The following is a 24005-nucleotide window of genomic DNA, read 5'->3' as shown; positions in this document are numbered from 1 at the left end:
TGAAAAAAGCCAAACAATAACATGTTTAAGTTATCTAAGTGACTTATGTACTACGTTTAACCTGAGTAGTCAAAGACCGCGGGGGGTTAAAGAACAAGGAGTTCGCTGTTCTCGCGGCTCTACTGAGCCTTGCCCCCGGCTGGCTATCGAGCTGGTGGGTAACAGACGTCTCAGAAAACGTCGGAGCACTTTTGCAAATATGCGATGTCCTGATAAACCGAGCAGATATTTGAAGTTTACACAGCTACATTCTCACCTGAAAATATTTTAAACATTTATTTTGTGACCCAGAAGGAGTAATGAGAGTAATATTAAAACTAACCTTTATGTTAAAACCAGCGGCACTGTGCAGTTACAGTCACGTAAGTTTAATGAATGTAAAATAAATCACCTTAATATTTAAAATGAAACTTCCATTAACTTTAATATCTTAACATTAACAATTTCTACCGTCTCTGTAGCTGCTGCCATCGTTAGAAACTGAACTGGCTAGGCAGCGCTATGAATTCTGGGATAGGCTGGGCCACAAAGTACACACCTGACCCATGCTTCGAATCAGGGGAAATGAAGGCCGCATTTGGAGCAGCCTTCATCGCCTGGCTGTGACGTGATCGGCCTTCAAATGCCTCTGGAGGATGAGGCCCCTGACTTGGGACACAGCTAATGTTAGACCTCATGTGGCTGGAGCGTGTCAGCAGTTCCTGCCAGACGAAGGTGTTGATGATATGGACTGGCCCACTCGTTGAGCACATCTGGGACATCATTTAGGTGTGTTGCACCACAGACTGTCCAGGAGTTGGCAGATGCTTTAGTGCAGGTCTGGGAGGAGATCCCTCAGGAGAACATCCGCCACCTCATCAGGAGCATGCCCAGGTGTTGTAGGGAGGCCACACACACACTGCTGAGCCTCATTTGGACTTGTTTTAAGAACATTGCATCAAAGTTGGATCGGCCTGTGTTTTTCCACTTTCATTTTGAGTGTGACTCCAAATCCAGACCTCCATGGGTTGCTAAGCTTGATTTCCATTGAAAATGTTTGTGTGATTTTGTTGTCAGGACATTCAACTAAATATCAACTATCAACAATCTAACTAAGTATTTAATAAGAATATTTCATTCGTTCAGATCTGGGATCTAGTTTTGTGAGCTTTAACCTGAGATTCTGGCATTTCTGGCAAAATACATTTATATTTAAAAACTGATTCAGGATTTAATGAATCAATATCACTTTATTCAAGCTAAAATCGATTATCGAAACCCAGGTTAACTGGAGTACAGCTGCTTATGTTTAGCATTCACTCTGAGGAGAAGAGAGGGTTAAGGGTTATATCAAAAAAATTTAATACTTTTAAACCAACTTTAATTAAATTAACGTAAAACTGGAATAATCCAGAGAATATCCATTTTTGAATTTAGAAGGTGAAAAGCTTAAAAATAGGATTTAAGAAGAGGAAGCACAAGGAAATTAATTCAAAATGCACAAAACATGAGACGAATGAAAATTGGAAAGGGAATAAACAAACATGCAGACTGAGAGGGAGGTTTAAAAGGAGTCAGTGGCTCGTTTCAGCCCTCACCTGTCAGCAGACAGCATCTCAGCAGCCGCCCTCTGTCTAGTTCAGACAATAGTTGAACTAAATTGTTTCCACTTTTGTTTGTTTTTTCACTCTTTTTAGGATTTTTTCATTTGTTTTTAAAAAAGTATTATTACTTACACAACAATGGGTGTTTGTGTGTTATCTTTACAGATTATTATGTGAAACTCAGCTGGTAGTGAAGAAAATAGACCTGAACTGCACGTTTGATTGACTTATTGAGGAAGACGGTGCCTTCAGGAGCATCCGGGAAAATCCATATTTAAGCACTGAGTCTACCTCAGAGTTTAATGGAACATTTACATTTTAAAGAAGCATGAGGAACAGCGACAGCATGCAGCCAGGGTCAGTGCGCAGAACCGATTATTGATCAACACAACATCTGTCACGCATCCACTCTTTAACAGTCATTTACCCAGCATTCATTGGACATGAACAACCCTGATTCTATTTCAAGGTCACTAACACATCACAGTCACCATGGTAACAGTTAGTTTCTATACAACTGTACAAACATCAGACAGTGTGAGGGACAAATTCCACTAGTCAGACAGAAGCGATGTCAGTGACCAATCAAAGAGGACTTCCAGTTAAATCAGGAAGTAGAAATTAGCACCCATGATGATGATTGGTTTGTGCACTCAGACTTTACAGCCTTCGGGAGGCTGAAGATCTCCAGGGTTCAGATGTCTTTGAGAGGGTCTCATCAGCTGATGACACTGTGTGTGTGTTGTCACTTCTTCATCTTGTTCTGTCGGTCCAGAAACTTTTGTCGTCTGTCGACTGGAATCTCATCCAGGCTGATTCCATGGTTGCTGGCCCTGACAGAGAGACAGGTGGAGAGCGAGTTTCAGTTTAAGGATTACTTTATTGGTAATCGATAATGACCGCTGTGTGTTCTTACCCTCCGGCGAGGTCTGGAGGAACAGGAAGAGGTTTATTAAAATCTTCTCGACCCATCAGCCAGTACGTGTCCTCTGTGCCCTTAACCTGCAACACAAGCATCCAAACATCAACGAGTCCCACCACGGACTGGCATCAGGCTGACTAACTGTGGACAGGGTGGGATCTGGACCAGACTCTGAACCTGTCAGACTGGACTACAGTAAACCTGAGGGTAATAACCTGACTTTTGATAAGGTTTTATAAACCATCCATTCTCTTTCATCCTCATCAGGGTCGCAGGGGTGGGGCAGGGTACACCCCGGACAGGTCGCCAGCCTGATTCAAGGCTAAGCTTCGTGGTCACACCTATGACCAGTTTAGATTCTCCAATTAACATAACCTCACTAATTGCATGTCTTTGGACTGTGGGAAGCCACAGTACCCAGTACTCCACACAGAAAGGCCCTGGCAGGGGGTGGGATCGAACTCAAGACCTTCTTTATGTGAAGCAACAGTGCTAATACCCGAGCCAGCGTGCTGCCTTTATCACCATTTTGCGTGTTTTCTAACAGCATCCACAGCTACTGCGTCATGCAATTATATTTGGATTTGCTTCAGGTCTGTTTAGATTGGCATACCTGTGCCTTCCGGGTGTCTATGTGGTATCCCACTTTCAGACTGGTCAGGACTTTGACCGTACTCAGACTGATGTGGATCCTGTAAGCTGCAGACCACAAACACATCGTCACACCGCAACTCTGGAGGAAACTAGTGATTCTGACATAATTTAAATGCAGACAGGAGAGACATCAGGGTGGTCTCTCAGTGATCCAACCATTGATCAAAGATTTTACTTACGTAGCCCAGAGGACTCCATGAGTGAGGCCGTGGTCACCGTGTCTCCAAAGAGACAGTACCTGGGCATCTTGAGTCCAACCACACCTGCTACCACGGGACCTGAAGACAGGAAGGGCCAGACCTTTACCTGGCACTAACACCATAGACAGCCTCAGGAACCATTATTACCATACTTTAATCAGAGATGTAGGGTTACATTCAAACTAGCTGGGAACAAAAATACACTACCAGTCAAAGGTTTGGACACGCCTTCTCATTTAATGGTTTTTCTTTATTTTTACTACTTTTGATACAAACTCAAGACCTCATGTATATGAAGCACGACATATGGAATTATGTAGCAAAGAAAAAATTGATTAACAACTTTAAATATGCCAGGAAAGTTGATTATGTTCAGCTGGATGCAGGATGTAGTTTTCAGTGGGAGAAATGCTTTGTCACTTCTTCAGTCTCAGCTTTCTCCAACCTTATAAACACTACATCTGCACAGTCACTGAAACCAGCATGAATGAACAATGACCCAGTTGTGTTCTGTACATGTTTATTCCTCAATGCACATCACCAACAGACCCCAGTCAGGAACCAGTCCCATTTTTAAGTTGGTGGGGCAAGATTGCCGATGCCGTGCAGGTGTGTCCACCTTCTCTGCACAGCACAGCACCGCAGGCCACGCCCCGCCAAATACCCCCATCGTCCGACTGAGGCTGGGGAGCCACCCGGCTGGCGCGGCTCCCCGTGCGGCGCCTCTGCCTCCAGCAGGCACAGCCCCTCTCGCCCCTCGTCCACCTCTGGCTTATGAGGCTCCTCCACCACTCCCGGCTGGAACAGCCCTTCCTGGAGCAGCTCCTCTTCCTCCAGTCGGTGTGGACCCTTGCGCCCCTCATCTGCCATCTCCGGTTGGAGCAGCTCCTCCACCGCTCCCGGCAGGAGCAGCCCACATGACAACGTGAATATTAATGATGAAGGAACTGACCTCCCAGCCCAGTGTTCCTTCAGTGGGCTGGTTTCAGTCATTATGCAAATGCATGTTTATAAGGTTGGAAACCTGCAGTCAGCTGAGACTGAAGAAGTCACCTGATGATGATGAAACGTTTCTCCCACTGAGAACGTTCAGATGAACTGAATCAACTCTTTTGGATTTACTCACCTGGATGATTGAGGGTACAGCAAAACAACACTGAATATGTTTTATAGTTTAGATTCCTGTAAGTAGCTGCCCTTTGCTTTGTTGACAGCGCTGCAAACCCTTATCCTGCTCCATGAGCTTCATGATGTAGTCACCTGAAATGGTTTCACCTCACAGGTGAGCCTGTCAGGGTTCATTGGTTATAATAATAATAATAATAATAATGGATTGCATTTATATAGCGCTTTTCAAGGCACCCAAAGTGCTTTACAATCTCACATTCACACACTGGTGGAGGAAGCTACAGGTGTAGCCACAGCTGCCCTGGGACAGACTGACAGCAGCGAGGCTGCCATATCGCGCCATCACGACCAGACTACCGTTCAGTTTCTGAGGGCGGTCGTGGCTCAAGAGTTGGGAGGTCGCCTTGTAATCGGAAGGTTGCCGGTTCGAGCCCCGGCTTGGACAGTCTCGGTCGTTGTGTCCTTGGGCAAGACACTTCACCCGTTGCCTACTGGTGGTGGTCAGAGGGCCCGGTGGCGCCAGTGTCCGGCAGCCTCGCCTCTGTCAGTGCGCCCCAGGGTGGCTGTGGCTACAATGTAGCTGCCATCACCAGTGTGTGAATGTGTGCGTGAATGTGTGGATGACTGGATATGTAAAGCGCTTTGGGGTCCTTAGGGACTAGTAAAGCGCTATATAAATACAGGCCATTTACCATTTACCATTTCTTAATGGGGTTGGGACCATCAGTTGTGTTGTGCAGAAATCAGGTTGGTACACAGCTGACAGACATATTTGACAACCTTTACCATTCATATTAGTAAAGTAAGAGAAACAACAGTCCATCATTACTTTAACAACTGAAGGTCAGTCATGGTTTTCCTCTTTTTAGTGAGCCAAGCCGAAAGAGCCGGTTCTCTAAAAAGACTCAGAATTCCCATCAGCAGTGTTGTGTGGGCTGGAGGCCTTATGTGCTTCCATTTAGTCTGCTGCTGCCAATCTCCTTTCAGAACCTAGAGGCTCAGTGAGTACGACTCGGAGTAGCCTCGTGGTGATTCTCACTGGGAGGCCCGAGACCCGAACATTGTAAATATTACACTTGGGGCCAGTAGGGTGGATCCCTTCATTAGGATAGAGGGACACACGTCCAGGTTACACAGTAATCAAAGCAAAGTCTGGATATTACGAAGAATCTAAAATATAAAACAAACAACGTGTTTTGAGTTATTTCACACTTTTTGATTTACTACATAATTCAACATGTGTTCATTATTAGTTGATGCCTTCAGCAAGAATCTAAAAAGAAAAACCATTAAACTGTTTTGTCCAAAACTGGTACTGTAATCCAGTCTGACTGGTTCAAATATCATTCCCATCCTTGTGGTCTGAGCACCAGCTGCTGATGAGGCAGGACCTTGAGCCAGCCCTGAGGTCTCCCAAAACAGTTCTGTCAACAGACACTTCTACTCACTACTCCCGACATTTCTAAATCTTTCAGCAGTTGCCCACAGACGTCGAGCTTCACTAATCTCATCCACACGTGTCCACAGTAAGAGTGACTTACACCTGAGACACATTGAACATACTCTGGATTCTTCAGATGAGGAAAGTTGATAGTATAGTAGTTACACTGATAAATGAACCCTCTCCTGACATCCTGGTACTGAATGAGCAGATAACGGTCGACAGGTGTACCTGAGTGCAGTCCGATGCGGATTTTGACTTTAATCTCGGGCATGTGTTTGATCTTAAAGTTTCCTATCGAGTGCAGGATGTCCAGAGACATGTTGGCCACTTCAGCTGCGTGTCGATTCCCATTCCTGTTGGGAACACCTGAAGCCACCATGTAGGCATCTCCAATAGTTTCCACCTATAACAAAACCAGAACCAAATTTCATGTGTCTTTGTTCAGATAATGCAGAAATTAAGAGAAATCTTTACTGTTTAGGTCAGACACGTGTTTTAAATGGAAGTGTGTTACCTTGTACACATCATGGAGAGCAATGATGGCATCAAACATGGTGTAGAGGTCATTCAGCAGGTCGACCACCTACACACACACGGGTTTAGTGAAACACTGAAAAATGAAATGCACAAAAACAAGTTCAAACAGTTTGTACCTCGATGGGCTCGCTCAGAGCAGAAATAGTTGTAAATCCAACAATGTCGCTGAAGTAAAGGGTGCAGTCCGAATAATGTTCAGGTTCCACTGGCTTCCCTTTCTTCAGAGCTTGAGCCACAGACCTGGAACAAATGGGAACTCGCAAAGTTTTCATTGCTTAGTGTAACCATGCAGCAAACAGCCAAACTAGAGGCCAGAAGTTTAACATGGCTCTCCAGTTCATCCTTCAAACCCAGGACTCCGCAGGAACCAATAATGGATTCCAGTTTAGCTCCACTTTTAACGCCATCATCATCCTGGTCTGCCAAAGAACAAATCCTCCTGCCTAAATGTACTCCTCTTGCAGGGGGATCATAGACTTGCTGCCTGACAGCGAAACAGCCTGGAAGATAACCAGTGCTGACAGTCCAGGAGACAGGAACCTGATTACCATGCTCAACCTGCTATGTTTTGGCTGAATGGGGATGAATCCAACTACAGTTGAAAGAGTCACTATCTGGTGACCTGGTGTCAGAATCTGCCCCCAGTGGAGTTGAAAACCTTGGCACCAACCATATCAATGATCCTGTCTGATTCCATTATGACAGGGCTACCTTTCAGCCTGCCAGCAGCTATCATCTCACAGGTCCTCAGAGAGCTAAATAGGCTCAAATCAAAAGAGCACAACAGAGGACGAACTTCCTGTGATACAGCAACAAGTTAAACTCACCAAAGATCATGTTGGGGCATTCCTCCAAATGCACAATGCAGCTCATCATTCATAACCTGAGGAGTGATTGGCTGCAGCATGCCCTCTCATTAGCACCTGTGCAACTCCACAACCCCGAGCCAGGCTAAACCCTCCCAGCATGGCCACTCCTCTCTCGGGAGTCGGCGTCCCATCAGGACCAAAGTCTGCATCATGAGGACCCTTCATTCCTGTCTGCAGCGAACTTCATTAACGAGGCCCAACGACACAGTTCTATTCTCAAGGACTCTTATCCACCCACCCATCAGAGACTCTGACCCCACCTCCAGTTCACATTACTGCTAATTATTACTAGTAATTTACTGTTTTAGTCTTACTTTGGCAGGAGCTGCCCCACCAGCTTATCTGTCTTGGTTCTCTCAATCTCCAATTCATCCGTTCGTTCTCGGATCAGATCCTCCAGGTTTGAGCTGTACTGCTCCAACATCCGCAGCATGGAGTCGATGATGTTGGCCCTCCTGCCTCTGCTGATATCTCGAAACTGCAAACAGATTGTCGAAGGAGTCGAGATGAAATCAGAAAATAACCCCGAGCCTGTAGAAGGCAGCAGGTGGCAGCAGTGAGACTCGGCTCACCTGTTTGAAAATGTCATCAAAGCTCGGCCTCTTACTCGGGTCTTCATTCCAACATTCATTCATCAGCGTGAGACACTCGGTAGGAGCTTCATCGACCGAAACGATCGGCCTGCAGAGAGGAGGAGGCTGCTTCAGACGCTCCACGATCTCTGGGAGACAGACAGGTGGTAAGAGACAAACAGGTGATAAGAGACAGGCGGTTTAAAAGAGACACAGCTGATCAGACATCCTCCCTCACCATGAGCCGGCATGTCCATCATGGCATATGGCAGTGTGCGGGAGATCACTTCCTGTATGATGATGGAGAAGCTGAAGACATCTCCTGCAAACGAACCTCCTGAGACCGGATTCCTCAAAAGCTCCGGAGCTGTCCACAGCATGTCTGAGAGACGGGAAGAGAAACACAGCTGCAGTTTTTATTGGAACAGGTTTGTGTTGTGTTGTGCTCATGATTAGGGTTAATGTTAGGGTTAGGATGGAGAGTCTTAATATGCCCTCTGACATAAACACACGTGTAAGCAGAGATACAGCGTCTGAGATAAACTTCAAACATCTGAACGTGCTCATGTTTCTACCGTGTGGATCCTCAGGAATGCTGATCCCCTGGGATGTCAGGATCATAGGAAGTCCATAATCTGTTATTTTCAGAACAAAGCGACCATCAACTAAACAGTTTGTTGACTTCAGACGGCCATGAGTCAAACCTCGCAGATGAAGGTACTTCATGCCCTGAAACAAACACAAATATCAGTAACCTGATCGGTCTGATCAGAAATGAAACAGTCTTTAAAGAGATCATAGATAAAGTCGAATAGAGCTGCATAATTAATTGACTTAGAAGTCGAGTCGTGAAACCTGAGCTTTATCAGACTAGTTCATAGATCCTTCATTAGGACAGCAGTGTTTTATCATGGCACTATTAATAATAAGAGAGTACTAGTGTGAGTAATGCTCACAGCACCAGTTGTTGTATAAGTAGCAGCATTGTACAAACAGCGATTATCTAATAAACTCTATCAACATCAATTAAAACAAAAAAGTTCATCCCCCGACCACCACTACTCATAGCAGATATAAGTGAACACCAGGTTCGGCAGTACCTTGATGAGGTCCATGAGCAGTGAGGATTTAAACATCCAGTCCAGCCTCACGTTGCCGTCAGCCAGCAGGTCTGCCAGACTTCCTCGGGGGCAGTGTTCCACCACCAGGGCGAAGATCCCCGAGTCCACAAACAGACCCAGGCACAGGTTTAGGTTCTCGTGTCGCATCTCCCGCAACTGAACACCAGGCAGAAAATACTCTTAATACTGCAATACTGTTAATCTGTTTCACGTACAGATGGTAGCGCCATACAACAGAACAGAAAACACAGAAACAAATAGAATCTGTGTCTGTTGTTTTCTATTGTAGATTTTCTGCTCATCATACCTGGCTGAACATATTCTGGGTGGTTTGATTGGCTTCTGTTGGTGTTTTTCCAGTACTGAACTTCTTCAGCCAAACCCAGTCACCCTGAAAACAGCACAGCCAATCAGGGAATGTGACAGGACAGGTAGGCTCACACAGGTGCAGGTAATACCTCCAGTATCCCGATGTTGGAGCTCTCGGGTGTTGTGAGGATATAACTTCGAGCGAGCGATCGCAATGGAGTTTTCATTTCCAAAAGACTCTTCATGATGGACTCATCGTTGAGTTTCTATGGAAACAACAACAATCTGACCAAAGGTAGCTCACTGATCAGCTCACTGATCAACTTATTGATCAGCCCATTGATCAGCTCATCGATTAGCTCATTAGTCAAACATGCCTCGCTGTTAGTACTCCCGCTGCTCCCAGTTTTCTACAGAACTACAGATGCACCAGTACCAGCAATGGTACCAGATTGAACACTAGTTACCACCAGTAAACATTCTCTGACCTTCCTGCTGACTTGAGTATCGATGAAGACGATGTCGTCCAGAGTAAGGATCATTTTGGTTGCTGTCACGGCTCCCTTAGTACTCCTGTCCAGAGACACGTGAGAAAAGAAAGGTGCACAGTTCTGCAGCACTATATACAACATAAGTAGTGTTATATATTTACAGTGTGGGTCATTGCACTTAAATTAAGTGTTACACAGTGGTGATGGTCGATTGTGTATGGAGGGAAGTCCTTGGACTGGGGGGTGAAACGATGTCGTCAGTGAGTTCAGGGTGGTTATGGCTTTTTTGTTTGTTTGTGTGTTTGTTTGTGTGTTTGTTTGTTTGTTTGTTTGTTTGTTTGTTTGTTTGTTTGTTTGTTTGTTTGTTTGTTTGTTTGTTTGTGTGTGTGTGTGTTTTTGTTTGTTTTAACTAAGCAGCAGAAATCCAAGAAGCTTGGAAAGAAAAACTTCTGGACTTCTTCAAGTTTCTTAAAGAGGCTCTGTCTGAGAAACCTTCCTTAGCTCTAAGACTATATAGTGGAGAGTCCCAGGTATTTAAGCCCTAGTGGGAGTGGCCTCTTAAAAGGGTCATTGGCCCACTCTTGATCATGGCCTCATTACATGAGCCAAGGTGGGTGTGAGTCATTATAAGCAGAGGTTTTGGGTGAACCCACTGTGAGACCTTAAGGCGCCTGGGAAGCATCAGAGACGGGATTACAGATGGCCGACAGTTGGTGTGATAAGCCCCGCCCTCTGTTCAAAGATGGTCATTCACAGTGGACATAGATGGCTTCTTTCACTCCTCTTTCAAATCATCCATCTTCTCTCTATTACAGTCAACTTTAATGTTGAGATTTCGATTCTCCTCTATGTGCACGGCACAGTCCAGAAACAGCAAACTGTTAGGTGGCATACACGTGTCTGCACCAGTGGCGAGGTGCTGCCAAGAGTCATACTTTCTACTTCCTCCATGTAAAGGTTGGCTACGTTTGCTAAAAATGACCCTCATACCTCGTAGTGATGGGATTTCCGGCTCTTTTTAGAGACCCGGCTCTTTCAGCTCCCAACCGGCTCTTCAGGTTGTTTTGTTGCTTTAATTAATTTATTATTAACAATAATATAAAATTATGCACAAAAGGAATTACTAATGTAAAAAAAGTGGTTTTATTTGTATATGTTTATATATAAATATATGCGGTGGCCCCTAGAGACAAAGCACGTACAAACTCCAAAACACATTTCTAGCATGAACTAAAGTTCCACAGCAGAGCTACTAGATCACTTAAATTACACAATTGAAAGCATGTGTGTATTGTTTGTGTATTTATACACAAGCACTCATATATATTCAAATAATTTAAACAAATGTTCATTTACCTGTTACTACCACACACCAAATCCGGTCGTTGGTACTTGCTGGCTTGTGTAGCCACTAGGTAACAAAAGCTCAACACTGCCCCCTAGCATCCTGGAGCACTTCTGTTGTCTTTTGTATGTGTTTTGTCTGTAGGGGCCACCGTAAATATACTTTTATTTATTCACTCCACATAAAATGTAATAAATAAATCATATAATACAAAAATCAACTATTCACATTTCAACTTTTAACTATTTAAATTTTCAGCTTTTTCCTTTCACAAATTTAAAGTGAAACAACACAAAACACTGCAAACCACAACACAATTAAATATAAATTATAATATGAAAACAAAAAGAAGATGCATATTCTCTGTCATATGGACCTGCATGAATAAACTTTCTGAATCCTTTATCATCCGCAACTGAAAATAGTTGTGGATGATTACTATACCTTTCTAATGTGACGTTGTTGTCCCTGCTCTCTCTCTCCCTCCCGCTCTGTTCCTGTGCTACTGAGTGTAACTACCGCCCCTCCCCCCTCTGCCCAGCACAAGGCTCGCGTGCTGAGTGAAGCGGAAAAAAGTGCGAGAGAGAGAGAGAGAGGGAGAAAGAAAAAACCCCACGGCTCCCAATAAGGAGCTTCAAATAGTCGGCTCTAAAAGCCGTTTTGTTCACGACCAACACATCACTAATACCTCGGCTCATGTGATGAGTCACATGATGAACAATGGGTCAACGACCCTCTCCAGGGACAGCTCCCACTAGGGCTTAAAACCTCGGTCATTCCACCATTTGGTGTTAGAGCTCAAGAAGCTTTGCGTCTTCACGAAACTTAAAGAACTCGAGACGCTTTTCTTTCCAAGTTTCTTAGACTACCATGACCGGGATGACCGAGAACCAGACTGAAAGCAGACTAAGCACCAGGTACGTTAGAGAGGAGTGTGTGAGATTAAGCCTGTGTGTTAACCTGTTCCAAAAGAAAAGGCCTCCAAGCAGAGTGCAGAGCAACAGGAAGAGGAAGAGCACAGTTACAGCGCCCATACCTGCAGGGAGTGGAGAGGTTTCCACATTTATAGCCATGCCGGACAGCAACCTTTTGTCAATGTGAACACTAAATCACGACACATACAGAAACTACAGGTGTAATTAAGACTTCATTTGAACTGAAGCACAAAGCTCCCACCCTCTCTGTGGGTCAGTAAACACACCTCCACTGCAGGCCTCATCTGGATTAAACCAACAGAAGCTGGCTGAGGGGGGTTTTCCTCCCGGGAAGACAAAGGAACGGCTCAGCGGTCTCAGACCTCCGGTCGTCCCGTCGGTGTGCGTCGGAGAGAGTGAGTGTGTTGGGACGAGGCGGTCGCCATCGCTGTCCAACACTACGTAGCTGGCCTGCAGGCCACGCCCCTCAGTACCTCCATACAACACCTGAAAGGGAAGAAGACAGGAGCTGATTGTACCATTGAGTTTAAGGTGAGGACATGATGAAAATGATGATGATGCAAAACAAAAAAGATCAAATCAAATTCTGTGGTTCAGAAATTATTAATTTATTAACTTTATTCTAAATGTCTGTGACGTTTCTTAGTCATCCAGGTCATCATGGTCTAAGGAGCTTGGAAAGAAAAGCGTCTGTGGGAGTGTCCCTTAAGAGGGTTGTTGACCCATTATTGATCCTCTCAAACTCCAGGCCTCGAGGTCCGGGGTCCTGCAGGTTTTAGCTCTCACCCTGGGTCATCGGGGTCAAATGATTAGTTCTTTACCTCTTTGCCTCTGGAGAACTTCAGAGTCAAAGGTTCTGGTCCATGTGTGTCGGTTTCCGGTAAACTTCAGTGTTGAGGTTTCTATTCTTCTCAGTGTACACTGAAAATCTTTCCAAGCTCCTTAGAGAACTTTATGCAAACACTTAACGACGGGATAGATGTGATTATGTTGTATCAAGTGATGAAAAACAATTATTAAAACTCTTGCGTTTGTGGACACAGAGACTCAATTAGTCTGTCTAACTTAATCAGAACGAACTGTTCCCAGATCAGAGTCATCTGACACTAGAAGGTTCAGTCACGAGTAACTCTTCACTGCCACAAAACAAAACTTGAGTTTTAGGTCATAGTTTTAAAAACCGTGAAGTGTGCCTTGTTGTAGTTTTTGCCTCTCTCCCTCTGAGTGTCACGAGTCTATCTGATCTGGAGCAGTTTGTTGAAGGAAACGAGGAGAACGTCTTTTATCTCAGCTTTGATACTGAAAGCAGCAACTCCATCAGTTACTCAGCTAGCAAGTGCTGAAATCTGTGTGACCTGATTGAAACCCTGAAAATCAAAGCCTCCATCTGATTTCATGAGCTGATTGCCCGTCACCCAGTGTCCACTCCCCGCCTGACGGCGCTCTTCCACTGCCTTTGCCACGAAGTAGACCATGTTGAAAATAGTCCCAAACAAAGGAGACACCTGCAGACACAGGACAACACTTTGTCACATTAGATTCTCTCGTTTACTGGGGACGTACACATTGTTTACACGTTATTTATGTTGTTGTTCGTTTGTTTACCTCTGTGGCGGAGACAGCCGAGTGAATCTCTCGGCTCATTTGAGCCTCGCGGAAAGCTTCATAGAAACTCTGGTCGGATGCCATGGTAACAGTCAGGACGGCACTATAGGCGTGACGTAGCTGCATGCTATTGGTCAGCTGGTTGAAGACTGTGTGCTGATTGGATAAAACAGAGAGGGAGGGAACCAATCAGAACTCAGCCTTTAGTTAAACATGTCATCAGTTAATATGTAAACACAGTGGGGTGGTGTATGGGTGGTAAATAAGAAAAGTTTGCTTGACTCAGTTTTTTTTTTGAGGATCGGAGAAAATGGAATAAAACCTCCTTGAGAACTTGTTGGTCGTTACCTGATAGGGCATCGCGTACAGCAGGGCGTCGTAGGGAATGAACACGTAACCATTGGAAACCATCCCCATCTCCAGGGCGGCCAGCAGTACCTCCCTCTGATCCTCTCCACCAATCAGGACAGAGCTCATGCACATGATGACCACTGAAGGTGAAATAAAAAGTTCTCTGATCTGATGTGTTCAGTTCAGGGATGCAGCTTAACGATCACCTCTTAGCTCTGACCTTTGACCTTGTCGGCTTCTCTGATTTCGTTCAGCGCCTCCCGAGCCCCGCCTTTTCTGCCTGGTTCCATGGTAACCACCGGCCCAATCGGCAAACCCATAGCCCGGAGCGCAGAGGCCACTTCCTGTCCGGTGCTCTCCCAAAGGTCGGTGGCAGCTACACAACAGAGGAGAAGAGATGTAGAAAGGAAACACTGATAAACAATTAAGACAACAAAGATGATCACAATTTAAACAAACTGCCGGGGTGATGCATATGTTTACGCAAATGCTGGGTAAAAGCTGTCAGCCAGACCTCGTGCAGGTTCACAAAAGGAACAGTGAGAGGAACAGTGTGAGGAACAGTGAGAGGAACAGTGTGAGAGGAACAGTGTGAGGAACAGTGTGAGAGGAACAGTGTGAGGAACAGTGTGAGGAACAGTGAGAGGAACAGTGTGAGGAACAGTGTGAGAGGAACAGTGTGAGGAACAGTGAGAGGAACAGTGTGAGGAACAGTGAGAGGAACACTGTGAGGAACAGTGTGAGGAACAGTGAGAGGAACAGTGTGAGAAGAACAGTGTGAGGAACAGTGTGAGGAACAGTGAGAGGAACAGTGTGAGGAACAGTGAGAGGAACAGTGAGAGGAACAGTGTGAGGAACAGTGAGAGGAACAGTGTGAGGAACAGTGAGAGGAACACTGAGAGGAACAGTGTGAGAAGAACAGTGTGAGGAACAGTGTGAGGAACAGTGAGAGGAACAGTGAGAGGAACAGTGTGAGAAGAACAGTGTGAGGAACAGTGTGAGGAACAGTGTGAGGAACAGTGTGAGGAACAGTGTGAGGAACAGTGTGAGGAACAGTGTGAGGAACAGTGAGAGGAACAGTGTGAGGAACAGTGAGAGGAACAGTGAGAGGAACAGTGAGAAGAACAGTGTGAGGAACAGTGTCAGGAACAGTGAGAGGAACAGTGTGAGGAACAGTGAGAGGAACAGTGAGAGGAACAGTGAGAGGAACAGTGAGAGGAACAGTGTGAGAAGAACAGTGTGAGGAACCGTGTGAGAAGAACAGTGAGAGGAACAGTGTGAGGAACAGTGAGAAGAAGAGTGTGAGGAACAGTGAGAGGAACAGTGAGAGGAACAGTGAGAGGAACAATGAGAGGAACAGTGAGAAGAACAGTCTGAGGAACAGTGAGAGGAACAGTGTGTGGAACAGTGAGAGGAACAGTGTGAGAAGAACAGTGTGAGAGGAACAGTGTGAGGAACAGTGAGAGGAACAGTGAGAAGAAGAGTGAGAGGAACAGTGAGAGGAACAGTGAGAGGAACAATGAGAGGAACAGTGAGAAGAACAGTCTGAGGAACAGTGAGAGGAACAGTGTGAGGAACAGTGTGAGGAACAGTGTGAGGAACAGTGAGAGGAACAGTGAGAGGAACAGTGAGAGGAACAGTGTGAGAAGAACAGTGTGAGGAACGCTGTGAGGAACAGTGAGAGGAACAGTGAGAGAAACAGTGTGAGGAACAGTGTGAGGAACGCTGTGAGGAACAGTGAGAGGAACAGTGTGAGGAACGCTGTCTCGTTTCATACTGCACATGGTTGCAATGACAATAAAGCCACTTGACCTGACACTGCTCTGTTTTTTACTCTCACAGAGAAGACGAGATGATCACACCCGTCTGGACATTAATCGAATGAGTGCCCCCTGACATCAAGGTTTCGTGTGGATCATTTAGTTGATGGTTGGTTTGAAATGATGAAGAACCAAAGATCGTGGAGATCATCTGAGCTTTTAAGAAGCTGTCCTTAATAAGTTGGAATCAGACAACCAGGACAATTGAGGTCCTCCTGGATGGGTCCATAAAGAGAAGGGCTCGGTCCATGTCTCCTTTTTCCTTCAGAATGGTGAAATCAGACTTGGAGGATCAGAAGGTCAGTGGATCTGTTGAACCTCCAGCTGTCTCTGTCTATCTCTGTACTTTACTTTGGCAGAGAGGATTTCATGTCAGCAAGAAGTTTCCTTGGTGAAAGAGTCCTGGTGAACATGTCAATACTGTTAAACTGGGTCTAGCTCTCACTTCTATCTCCATTCAGAAGCTCATAAGTAACAATGGTTAAGTTAAAGCCCTCACAGAAAACACCTCCACTTCTGTGATGTCCCAATGAACCACTGCAGTTATAGTCCGATGGGCAGTAAAAGTCAAACCACCAAAATCAAACAAAGGGGGCCTAATATATGAGTGTAACAGTCTAAAATGATGAAGCTCAGATCAAATAACCGGCTCAGACTAAATTAAAGTAACACAAGTTTGAATGAAGAGATTATGGTGAGAACCACCCCACCACTCTGACTGTGATGTCAAACCCTTACCTGTGATGATGCTGACATGCGCCCAGCCGAAAAATCTGAGCACGGTGAACAGGACTCTGGTGGGAGGAGTCAGTGGCGGCAGGTTTGGCCAGTCAGCATCTAGACAACCGGGAGAGGCGAGTCCAGCCTCCCAATGCTCAGTCATTAGGGAGGCAGAGTGACAGAGGGCGGGATTAAAGGGTCCAATGTAGGCATAGCCATAACCTTCAAAGTCCCCAAAGTTGGTCAGAGCTAAAATAAAAAGGTCAAAGGTCAAATAAATATCACACAAATAAAAATAAGGAAAATAAAAAATTGTTCACTTACTCCAGTCTGTAAGCTGATAAACACACTTCAAATAAGCGTGTGTTGATAAGACTGATTAAATGTCTAATGATCCTTTGGAGGTGGTCTAATATGTGACTAACAAGCAGACTTTTCAAATTAAAGGTTTTATTAAATGTGTTCTGATTGTTCATTCAATTCAATTTTATTTATAAAGCTCCAAATCACAACAACAGTCACCTCAAGGCGCTTTATATTGTACAGTAGATCGCACAATAACAGATACAGAGAACAACCCAACAATCACATGACCCCCTATGAGCAAGCACTTTGGCAACAGTGGGAAAGAAAAAAACCCTTTTAACAGGGGGTCTAATAATTGGCTGCTAACTCATCATTGTGTGATTGGTTAACCCTGTAGCACTTTGTTCTAGTGTAACTAACCATAACTGTAACTGGTAATCTCTTTCTAAATATTTTACTGAACTTTATTTTAAGGTCCTATTGGCTGATTGGATAACAGACCTTTGGAGGCAGAGCAGTCCTCGTCCAGCACTTTGACATCATACCAGTACCCTCTGCTCATACTGGTGTCAGTCCGTAACCTGGACAACGCCAGCGTGACCGCTGCTGTCGGCATCGCCCGGGAAAACAACGGGTCACATGACCACGGACCGACCAAGGCGATCTTGAAGGTTGTTGTCCGAACCTCTTCAATGCATAGCAACCACAGACACGCCCCTAGCAACCATCGAAGCTGCATCCTGACAACCTGCCAGAGATTCAGACAGATTTTTAGAAAGTCAACAAGAACACAAACTCGTCTGAACAAAGATGAAACAAAAAAAACTGATTCAGGTTTGTCAAACTACTGTCTGTTAACAAGGAACCTGAAACCTCCACGTAATGAATTACTTAACCTGCAATGTCAGTTCATTTTAAAGACAGGGCTTAAGACTGTGGGCTTACCACCCACACGAGGGGCTGTAGGGTTGGGTGCTTAGATGGTAAATGGTGAATGTATTGGTTCTTATATAGCGCATCTCTACTCTTTCTGAGCACTTCAGGCGCTGTACACAACTTGTACATTCACCCATTCGCACAAGCACATTTTTCCAAGTGCTTTCTAAGTAACATTCACACACATTCATACTCCGATGGATGCATCGGAGAGCAATTTGGGATCTTGACCAAGGATATTTGGCTTGCAGACTGAGGAAGCCAGGGATCGAACCACCAAGCTTTCGCTCTACCACCTGAGCTACAGCCACCCCAGACAGTCTGATGTACTGGCGCTCCGATTTTCAGCTTCCAAAACTGGCTTGTGGCACATGGAATGTCGCCTTTCTGGTGGGAAAGGCGCCTGAGCTGGTGCATGAGGTTAAGATGTGATGACCTCAGTGCATAGCTCTGGTTCTCAACCAGTTTCCTATAGATGACCTGGACTCTGTTCCCCTCTGGAGTTGCCCTCGATGTGAGGGCACGGACAGAGTGGTACTACATGTATCGCCACGGTTGGCTGCCTTTGCTGTTGGAGTTTTCCCCGGTGGTTCCCTGCGCCTTGTGGTCGTGGAATGAGTCCTAATTTTTGTTTGTGTGTATGAGCCAAATGACCCTACAGAGTTCTCCAGCACCCCATCCAGCCTTCTTAGAGTCACTGGGTGGGGGTAATAACGCTCAGTAACTCTCCAATAAGGAACTCTATTGTCCTGCTGGGGGACTGAGAAGGTGCTGAAGGTTACGTTTCTGCAGTGTTGCATTGCCTCTACATTGGCAGACCAGATGGTGGTTGCCCTGTTTAAGCAGGGGGTCTAGATGGTGTGCTCCAACTACAGAGGGATCACACTCAACAGCTTTCCTGGGAAAGTGTGTGCCAGTGTTCTGGAAAAGAGATTTGTAGTCGACCCTCGGATTCAGGAGGAAGGCTGAATCCACTGGTTGTGGAACACTGGACTGGCTCTGGCAGTCTGTAATAAGACTTAATAATGCTGGACATACAACTCAGAGGAGACAAGCATCAGAAATCTGTATGAATCACTTGTTTGTAACACTGAAAACACATTTACACACATTTACCAGTCAAAACAGAAGAGCAAGCTATTGTTTTAAATAGATTTTGTAGACCAGCATTGCTTATGTACACTGATGCTTTTACGGGGTTTGGCTTCCTCTGGACGCAATGCAGTCACATGTCACAGTTACATGGACAGCAGAAGAACATGTAGTCAAATTCAAAGTGGAATCAAACTCAGGACTTGCTGTGAGGCAACAGTGCTAACCACTGCGTCACTGTGGGCTGTGGGTAGCCAGAATCACATGATCTGTAAGTTTATACGACCAGCCTGCCACCTGAATGATGTAACATCTTACCCTTTAACATCTGCTCCTGTTAGGTATTAAAGTGAATAACAGATTAAGAATTTAGAGGCCTACGTAGTGCTTCGTTAAAAAATGACAATGTAGAAGCTCCAAGGTGATAAGGTCACAGGGACCTGCTGGCCCCTTCACAGAGGACCACGCTCTGCTTTAAGGTGAGAATACTTCAATAAACCCTCAGAAGAAGACCTTCTGTTTGACATCACATGACTTAAGTGTCATCTCCACAGTAACTATGAATGAGATGCAGTTAACCACACGTAGGATGCTCGGTTGTATCAGCGTTTGAAAGCTGACTGTCAAAACCTCTGAAACGACCACATTTCCTCTGACCTCCTGCAGCTGTGACTCTGTGGGGTTTGTGATGAGTCTCCAGGTGATGTCACAGAGATGATTCCCTCTGGGGATAATTAATCTGAAGGTAGGTCTGAGTCCACATTAGAGACTGTGATGACTTGAAGCTGAACACTCAAACCACCAGGCACTGGAAACCTTCAACCTCCTAAGGGACTAGGACCGCTTGTGTAGGACCACTATGAACCATGACCCCCTTCAGGACTTGAGCCTCAGTGAACCGGCTTTCTGAAACAGGACCCTTAGCTGTAGCTCATTTGTGACTGGTTCTCCTCAGAGAACATAAATCCTAAAGTTTGGACCCTTAGGTACAGCAACTGAAGAGCAGGTGGAGGCTTTCACTGGTTTGTCTGGCTGCCACCAGAGGCTGTCCAGAGACATGCATGTTGTGCAATAACCGATGATGGTGTGTGCAAATGTGTTGCCTCAGTCATGGCATCAGGAGAGATAGAGCAGAGTATGTAACTATGACCACACATGCTCAGGTTGAACCCACAGAGGGCATCCGCTGACACCTTTAATCCAATCATGGTAACCATGGAAACACACACACACCTGAGAGGTCAAGACTTGATCTGCAGCTCTCTGATTGGCTGCTTTTAAAGAAGATCAAGCTCATTAACAGATTTACTTAAATCACTCAGGTCCCGTGCTTCCTATATTCAGGTAAAATTTAACTTTATGTATACAGCTCGGGTTTACAGCAGCAGTCAAAGAGCCTACAATATTAGAGGGGCAATCGAAGGTGGGAAGGAAGAACTCCTTTTTAACAGGGAGAGAGCGCCAACGGATCGGAAATCAGAGAGGACAAAACACAACCTGTCTGCACACACAGAGTCTAAGACTGTCTGAGCATCAGAAGCTCAAATATCAGAACAATCAATCGAGCGATCAATGATCTGTTTACCTTTGTCTCAGAGCTTCATCTGTCCAAAGGAAAACTTTACACCGAAAGTCCTGAAACCAGCAAACCAAGCAGATGATGTCAGGGTGAACGAGGGAGGACCAGAGACCAGGAAGGGAGAGCGTCAACGTCGAGTTACATCCACTTACAGTGGAGAGAATCATGGTCGAGCTACATCCACTTACAGTGGAGAGAGAGAGAGAGAGAGAGAGAGAGAGAGAGAGAGAGAGATTCATGGTCGATCTACATCCACTTACAGTGGAGAGAATCATGGTCGAGCTACATCCACTTACAGTGGAGAGAGAGAGAATAATGGTCGAGCTACATCCACTTACAGTGGAGAGAGAGAGGAGAGAGAATCATGGTCAAGCTACATTCACTTACAGTGGAGAGAGAGAGAGAGAGAGAGAGAGAGAGAGAGAGAGATTCATGGTCGATCTACATCCACTTACAGTGGAGAGAGAGAGAATAATGGTCGAGCTACATCCACTTACAGTGGAGAGAGAGAGGAGAGAGAATCATGGTCAAGCTACATTCACTTACAGTGGAGAGAGAGAGAGAGAGAGAGAGAGAGAGAGAGAGAGAGAGAATCATGGTCGAGCTACATTCACTTACAGTGGAGAGAGAGAGAATAATGGTCGAGCTACATCCACTTACAGTGGAGAGAGAGAGGAGAGAGAATCATGGTCAAGCTACATTCACTTACAGTGGAGAGAGAGAGAGAGAGAGAGAGAGAGAGAGAGAGAGATTCATGGTCGATCTACATCCACTTACAGTGGAGAGAGAGAGAATAATGGTCGAGCTACATCCACTTACAGTGGAGAGAGAGAGAGAGGAGAGAGAATCATGGTCAAGCTACATTCACTTACAGTGGAGAGAGAGAGAGAGGAGAGAGAATCATGGTCAAGCTACATTCACTTACAGTGGAGAGAGAGAGAGAGGAGAGAGAATCATGGTCAAGCTACATTCACTTACAGTGGAGAGAGAGAGAGGAGAGAGAATCATGGTCAAGCTACATTCACTTACAGTGGAGAGAGAGAGAGAGAGCGAGAGAGAGAGAGAGATTCATGGTCGAGCTACATCCACTTACAGTGGAGAGAGAGAGAATCATGGTCGAGCTACATCCACTTACAGTGGAGAAAGAGAGAATCATGGTCGAGCTACATCCACTTACAGTGGAGAGAGAGAGAATCATGGTCGAGCTACATCCACTTACAGTGGAGAGAGAGAGAATCATGGTCGAGCTACATCCACTTACAGTGGAGAGAGAGAGAGAGAGAGAGAGAGAGAGAGAGATTCATGGTCGAGCTACATCCACTTACAGTGGAGAGAGAGAGAATCATGGTCGAGCTACATCCACTTACAGTGGAGAGAGAGAGAATCATGGTCGAGCTACATCCACTTACAGTGGAGAGAGAGAGAGAGAGAATCATGGTCGAGCTACATCCACTTACAGTGGAGCGAGAGAGAATAATGGTCGAGCTACATCCACTTACAGTGGAGAGAGAGAGAGAATCATGGTCGAGCTACATTCACTTACAGTGGAGAGAGAGAGAGAGAGAGAGAGACTCATGGTCAAGCTACATTCACTTACAGTGGAGAGAGAGAGAGAGAGAGAGATTCATGGTCGAGCTACATCCACTTACAGTGGAGAGAGAGAGAGAGAGGAGAGAGAATCATGGTCGAGCTACATCCACTTACAGTGGAGAGAGAGAGAATCATGGTCGAGCTACATCCACTTACAGTGGAGAGAGAGAGAATAATGGTCGAGCTACATCCACTTACAGTGGAGAGAGAGAGAATCATGGTCGAGCTACATCCACTTACAGTGGAGAGAGAGAGAGGAGAGAGAATCATGGTCAAGCTACATTCACTTACAGTGGAGAGACAGAGAGAGAATCATGGTCGAGCTACATTCACTTACAGTGGAGAGACAGAGAGAATCATGGTCGAGCTACATTCACTTACAGTGGAGAGACAGAGAGAGAATCATGGTCGAGCTACATTCACTTACAGTGGAGAGAGAGAGAGAGAGAGAGAGATTCATGGTCGATCTACATCCACTTACAGTGGAGAGAGAGAGAATCATGGTCGAGCTACATTCACTTACAGTGGAGAGAGAGAGAGAGAATCATGGTCGAGTTACATCCACTTACAGTGGAGAGAGAGAGAGAGAGAGAGAGATTCATGGTCGATCTACATCCACTTACAGTGGAGAGAGAGAGAATCATGGTCGAGCTACATCCACTTACAGTGGAGAGAGAGAGAGAGGAGAGAGAATCATGGTCAAGCTACATTCACTTACAGTGGAGAGAGAGAGAATAATGGTCGAGCTACATCCACTTACAGTGGAGAGAGAGAGAATCGTGGTCGAGCTACATTCACTTACAGTGGAGAGAGAGAGAATCATGGTCGAGCTACATTCACTTACAGTGGAGAGAGAGAGAGAGAATCATGGTCGAGTTACATCCACTTACAGTGGAGAGAGAGAGAGAGAGAGAGATTCATGGTCGATCTACATCCACTTACAGTGGAGAGAGAGAGAATCATGGTCGAGCTACATCCACTTACAGTGGAGAGAGAGAGAGAGGAGAGAGAATCATGGTCAAGCTACATTCACTTACAGTGGAGAGAGAGAGAATAATGGTCGAGCTACATCCACTTACAGTGGAGAGAGAGAGAATCGTGGTCGAGCTACATTCACTTACAGTGGAGAGAGAGAGAATAATGGTCGAGCTACATCCACTTACAGTGGAGAGAGAGAGAATCATGGTTGAGCTACATCCACTTACAGTGGAGAGAGAGAGAATCATGGTCGAGCTACATCCACTTACAGTGGAGAGAGAGAGAGAGGAGAGAGAATCATGGTCGAGCTACATTCACTTACAGTGGAGAGAGAGAGAATCATGGTCGAGCTACATCCACTCACAGTGGAGAGAGAGAATAATGGTCGAGCTACATCCACTTACAGTGGAGAGAGAGAGAATCATGGTCGAGTTACATCCACTCACAGTGGAGAGAGAGAATAATGGTCGAGCTACATCCACTTACAGTGGAGAGAGAGAGAATCATGGTCGAGTTACATCCACTCACAGTGGAGAGAGAGAATCATGGTCGAGCTACATCCACTTACAGTGGAGAGAGAGAGAATCATGGTCGAGTTACATCCACTCACAGTGGAGAGAGAGAATCATGGTCGAGCTACATTCACTTACAGTGGAGAGAGAGGAACTTTGCATCCACCTGTGTTGTTGTCACGTCTTCACTTCCTGCTGATGATGTCAGCACCTCGCTGTAGTGTCACAGCCTGTGGTAAGAGGGCGTCTTCCTGTGTAAGGAGCAGCAGGGGAGGTGAATCATGCGATCAGACAGGTGAGCTGGATCAGGTACCGATGATGGTACCTCCGATCTGCTAATCCCGGCCTGGATCAAGTCCATCTGCTCAGCTCCCTGCTGGACTGCAGCCTGGAATAGACCCAGATT

General features: G+C 45.6%; 1 protein-coding gene across 1 annotated transcript; it reads right to left on the bottom strand.

The window, feature by feature from the left end:
- Positions 1 to 1150: 1150 nt before the first annotated feature.
- On the bottom strand, positions 1151 to 23952 carry LOC146672922 (retinal guanylyl cyclase 2-like). Its single transcript, XM_085401427.1, has 24 exons — positions 23738 to 23952; positions 17414 to 17660; positions 16625 to 16855; positions 14287 to 14442; positions 14064 to 14206; positions 13716 to 13871; positions 13466 to 13615; positions 12377 to 12596; positions 12136 to 12211; positions 9828 to 9912; positions 9489 to 9605; positions 9338 to 9421; positions 9010 to 9186; positions 8485 to 8638; positions 8148 to 8291; positions 7910 to 8058; positions 7652 to 7815; positions 6585 to 6708; positions 6446 to 6514; positions 6160 to 6334; positions 3339 to 3437; positions 3119 to 3204; positions 2500 to 2585; positions 1151 to 2416 (listed from the first exon to the last, which is right to left on the bottom strand). The coding sequence occupies exons 1-24, from the start codon at positions 23759 to 23761 to the stop codon at positions 2329 to 2331; spliced, it is 3204 nt and encodes a 1067-aa protein (XP_085257553.1). The 5' UTR covers positions 23762 to 23952; the 3' UTR covers positions 1151 to 2328.
- Positions 23953 to 24005: the final 53 nt, after the last annotated feature.

The sequence above is a fragment of the Rhamphochromis longiceps genome, linkage group LG3 (assembly GCF_057381845.1).
Source record: "Rhamphochromis longiceps isolate RC_006_pf linkage group LG3, R_longiceps_female_GT1.1, whole genome shotgun sequence".
In the NCBI taxonomy this organism is placed as follows: Eukaryota; Metazoa; Chordata; class Actinopteri; order Cichliformes; family Cichlidae; genus Rhamphochromis; species Rhamphochromis longiceps.
This window is presented reverse-complemented; position numbering and strand designations above follow the sequence as displayed.

Coding starts and splice junctions, on each gene's coding strand:
- LOC146672922 (XM_085401427.1), bottom strand. CDS start 23,761: ATGCAAAGTTCCTCTCTCTCCACT. Junction 13,872..14,063: donor TGTACGCGATGCCCTATCAG/GTAACGACCAAC, acceptor TTATCCAATCAG/CACACAGTCTTCAACCAGCT. Junction 9,187..9,337: donor CCCAGAATATGTTCAGCCAG/GTATGATGAGCA, acceptor CCTGGTGTTCAG/TTGCGGGAGATGCGACACGA.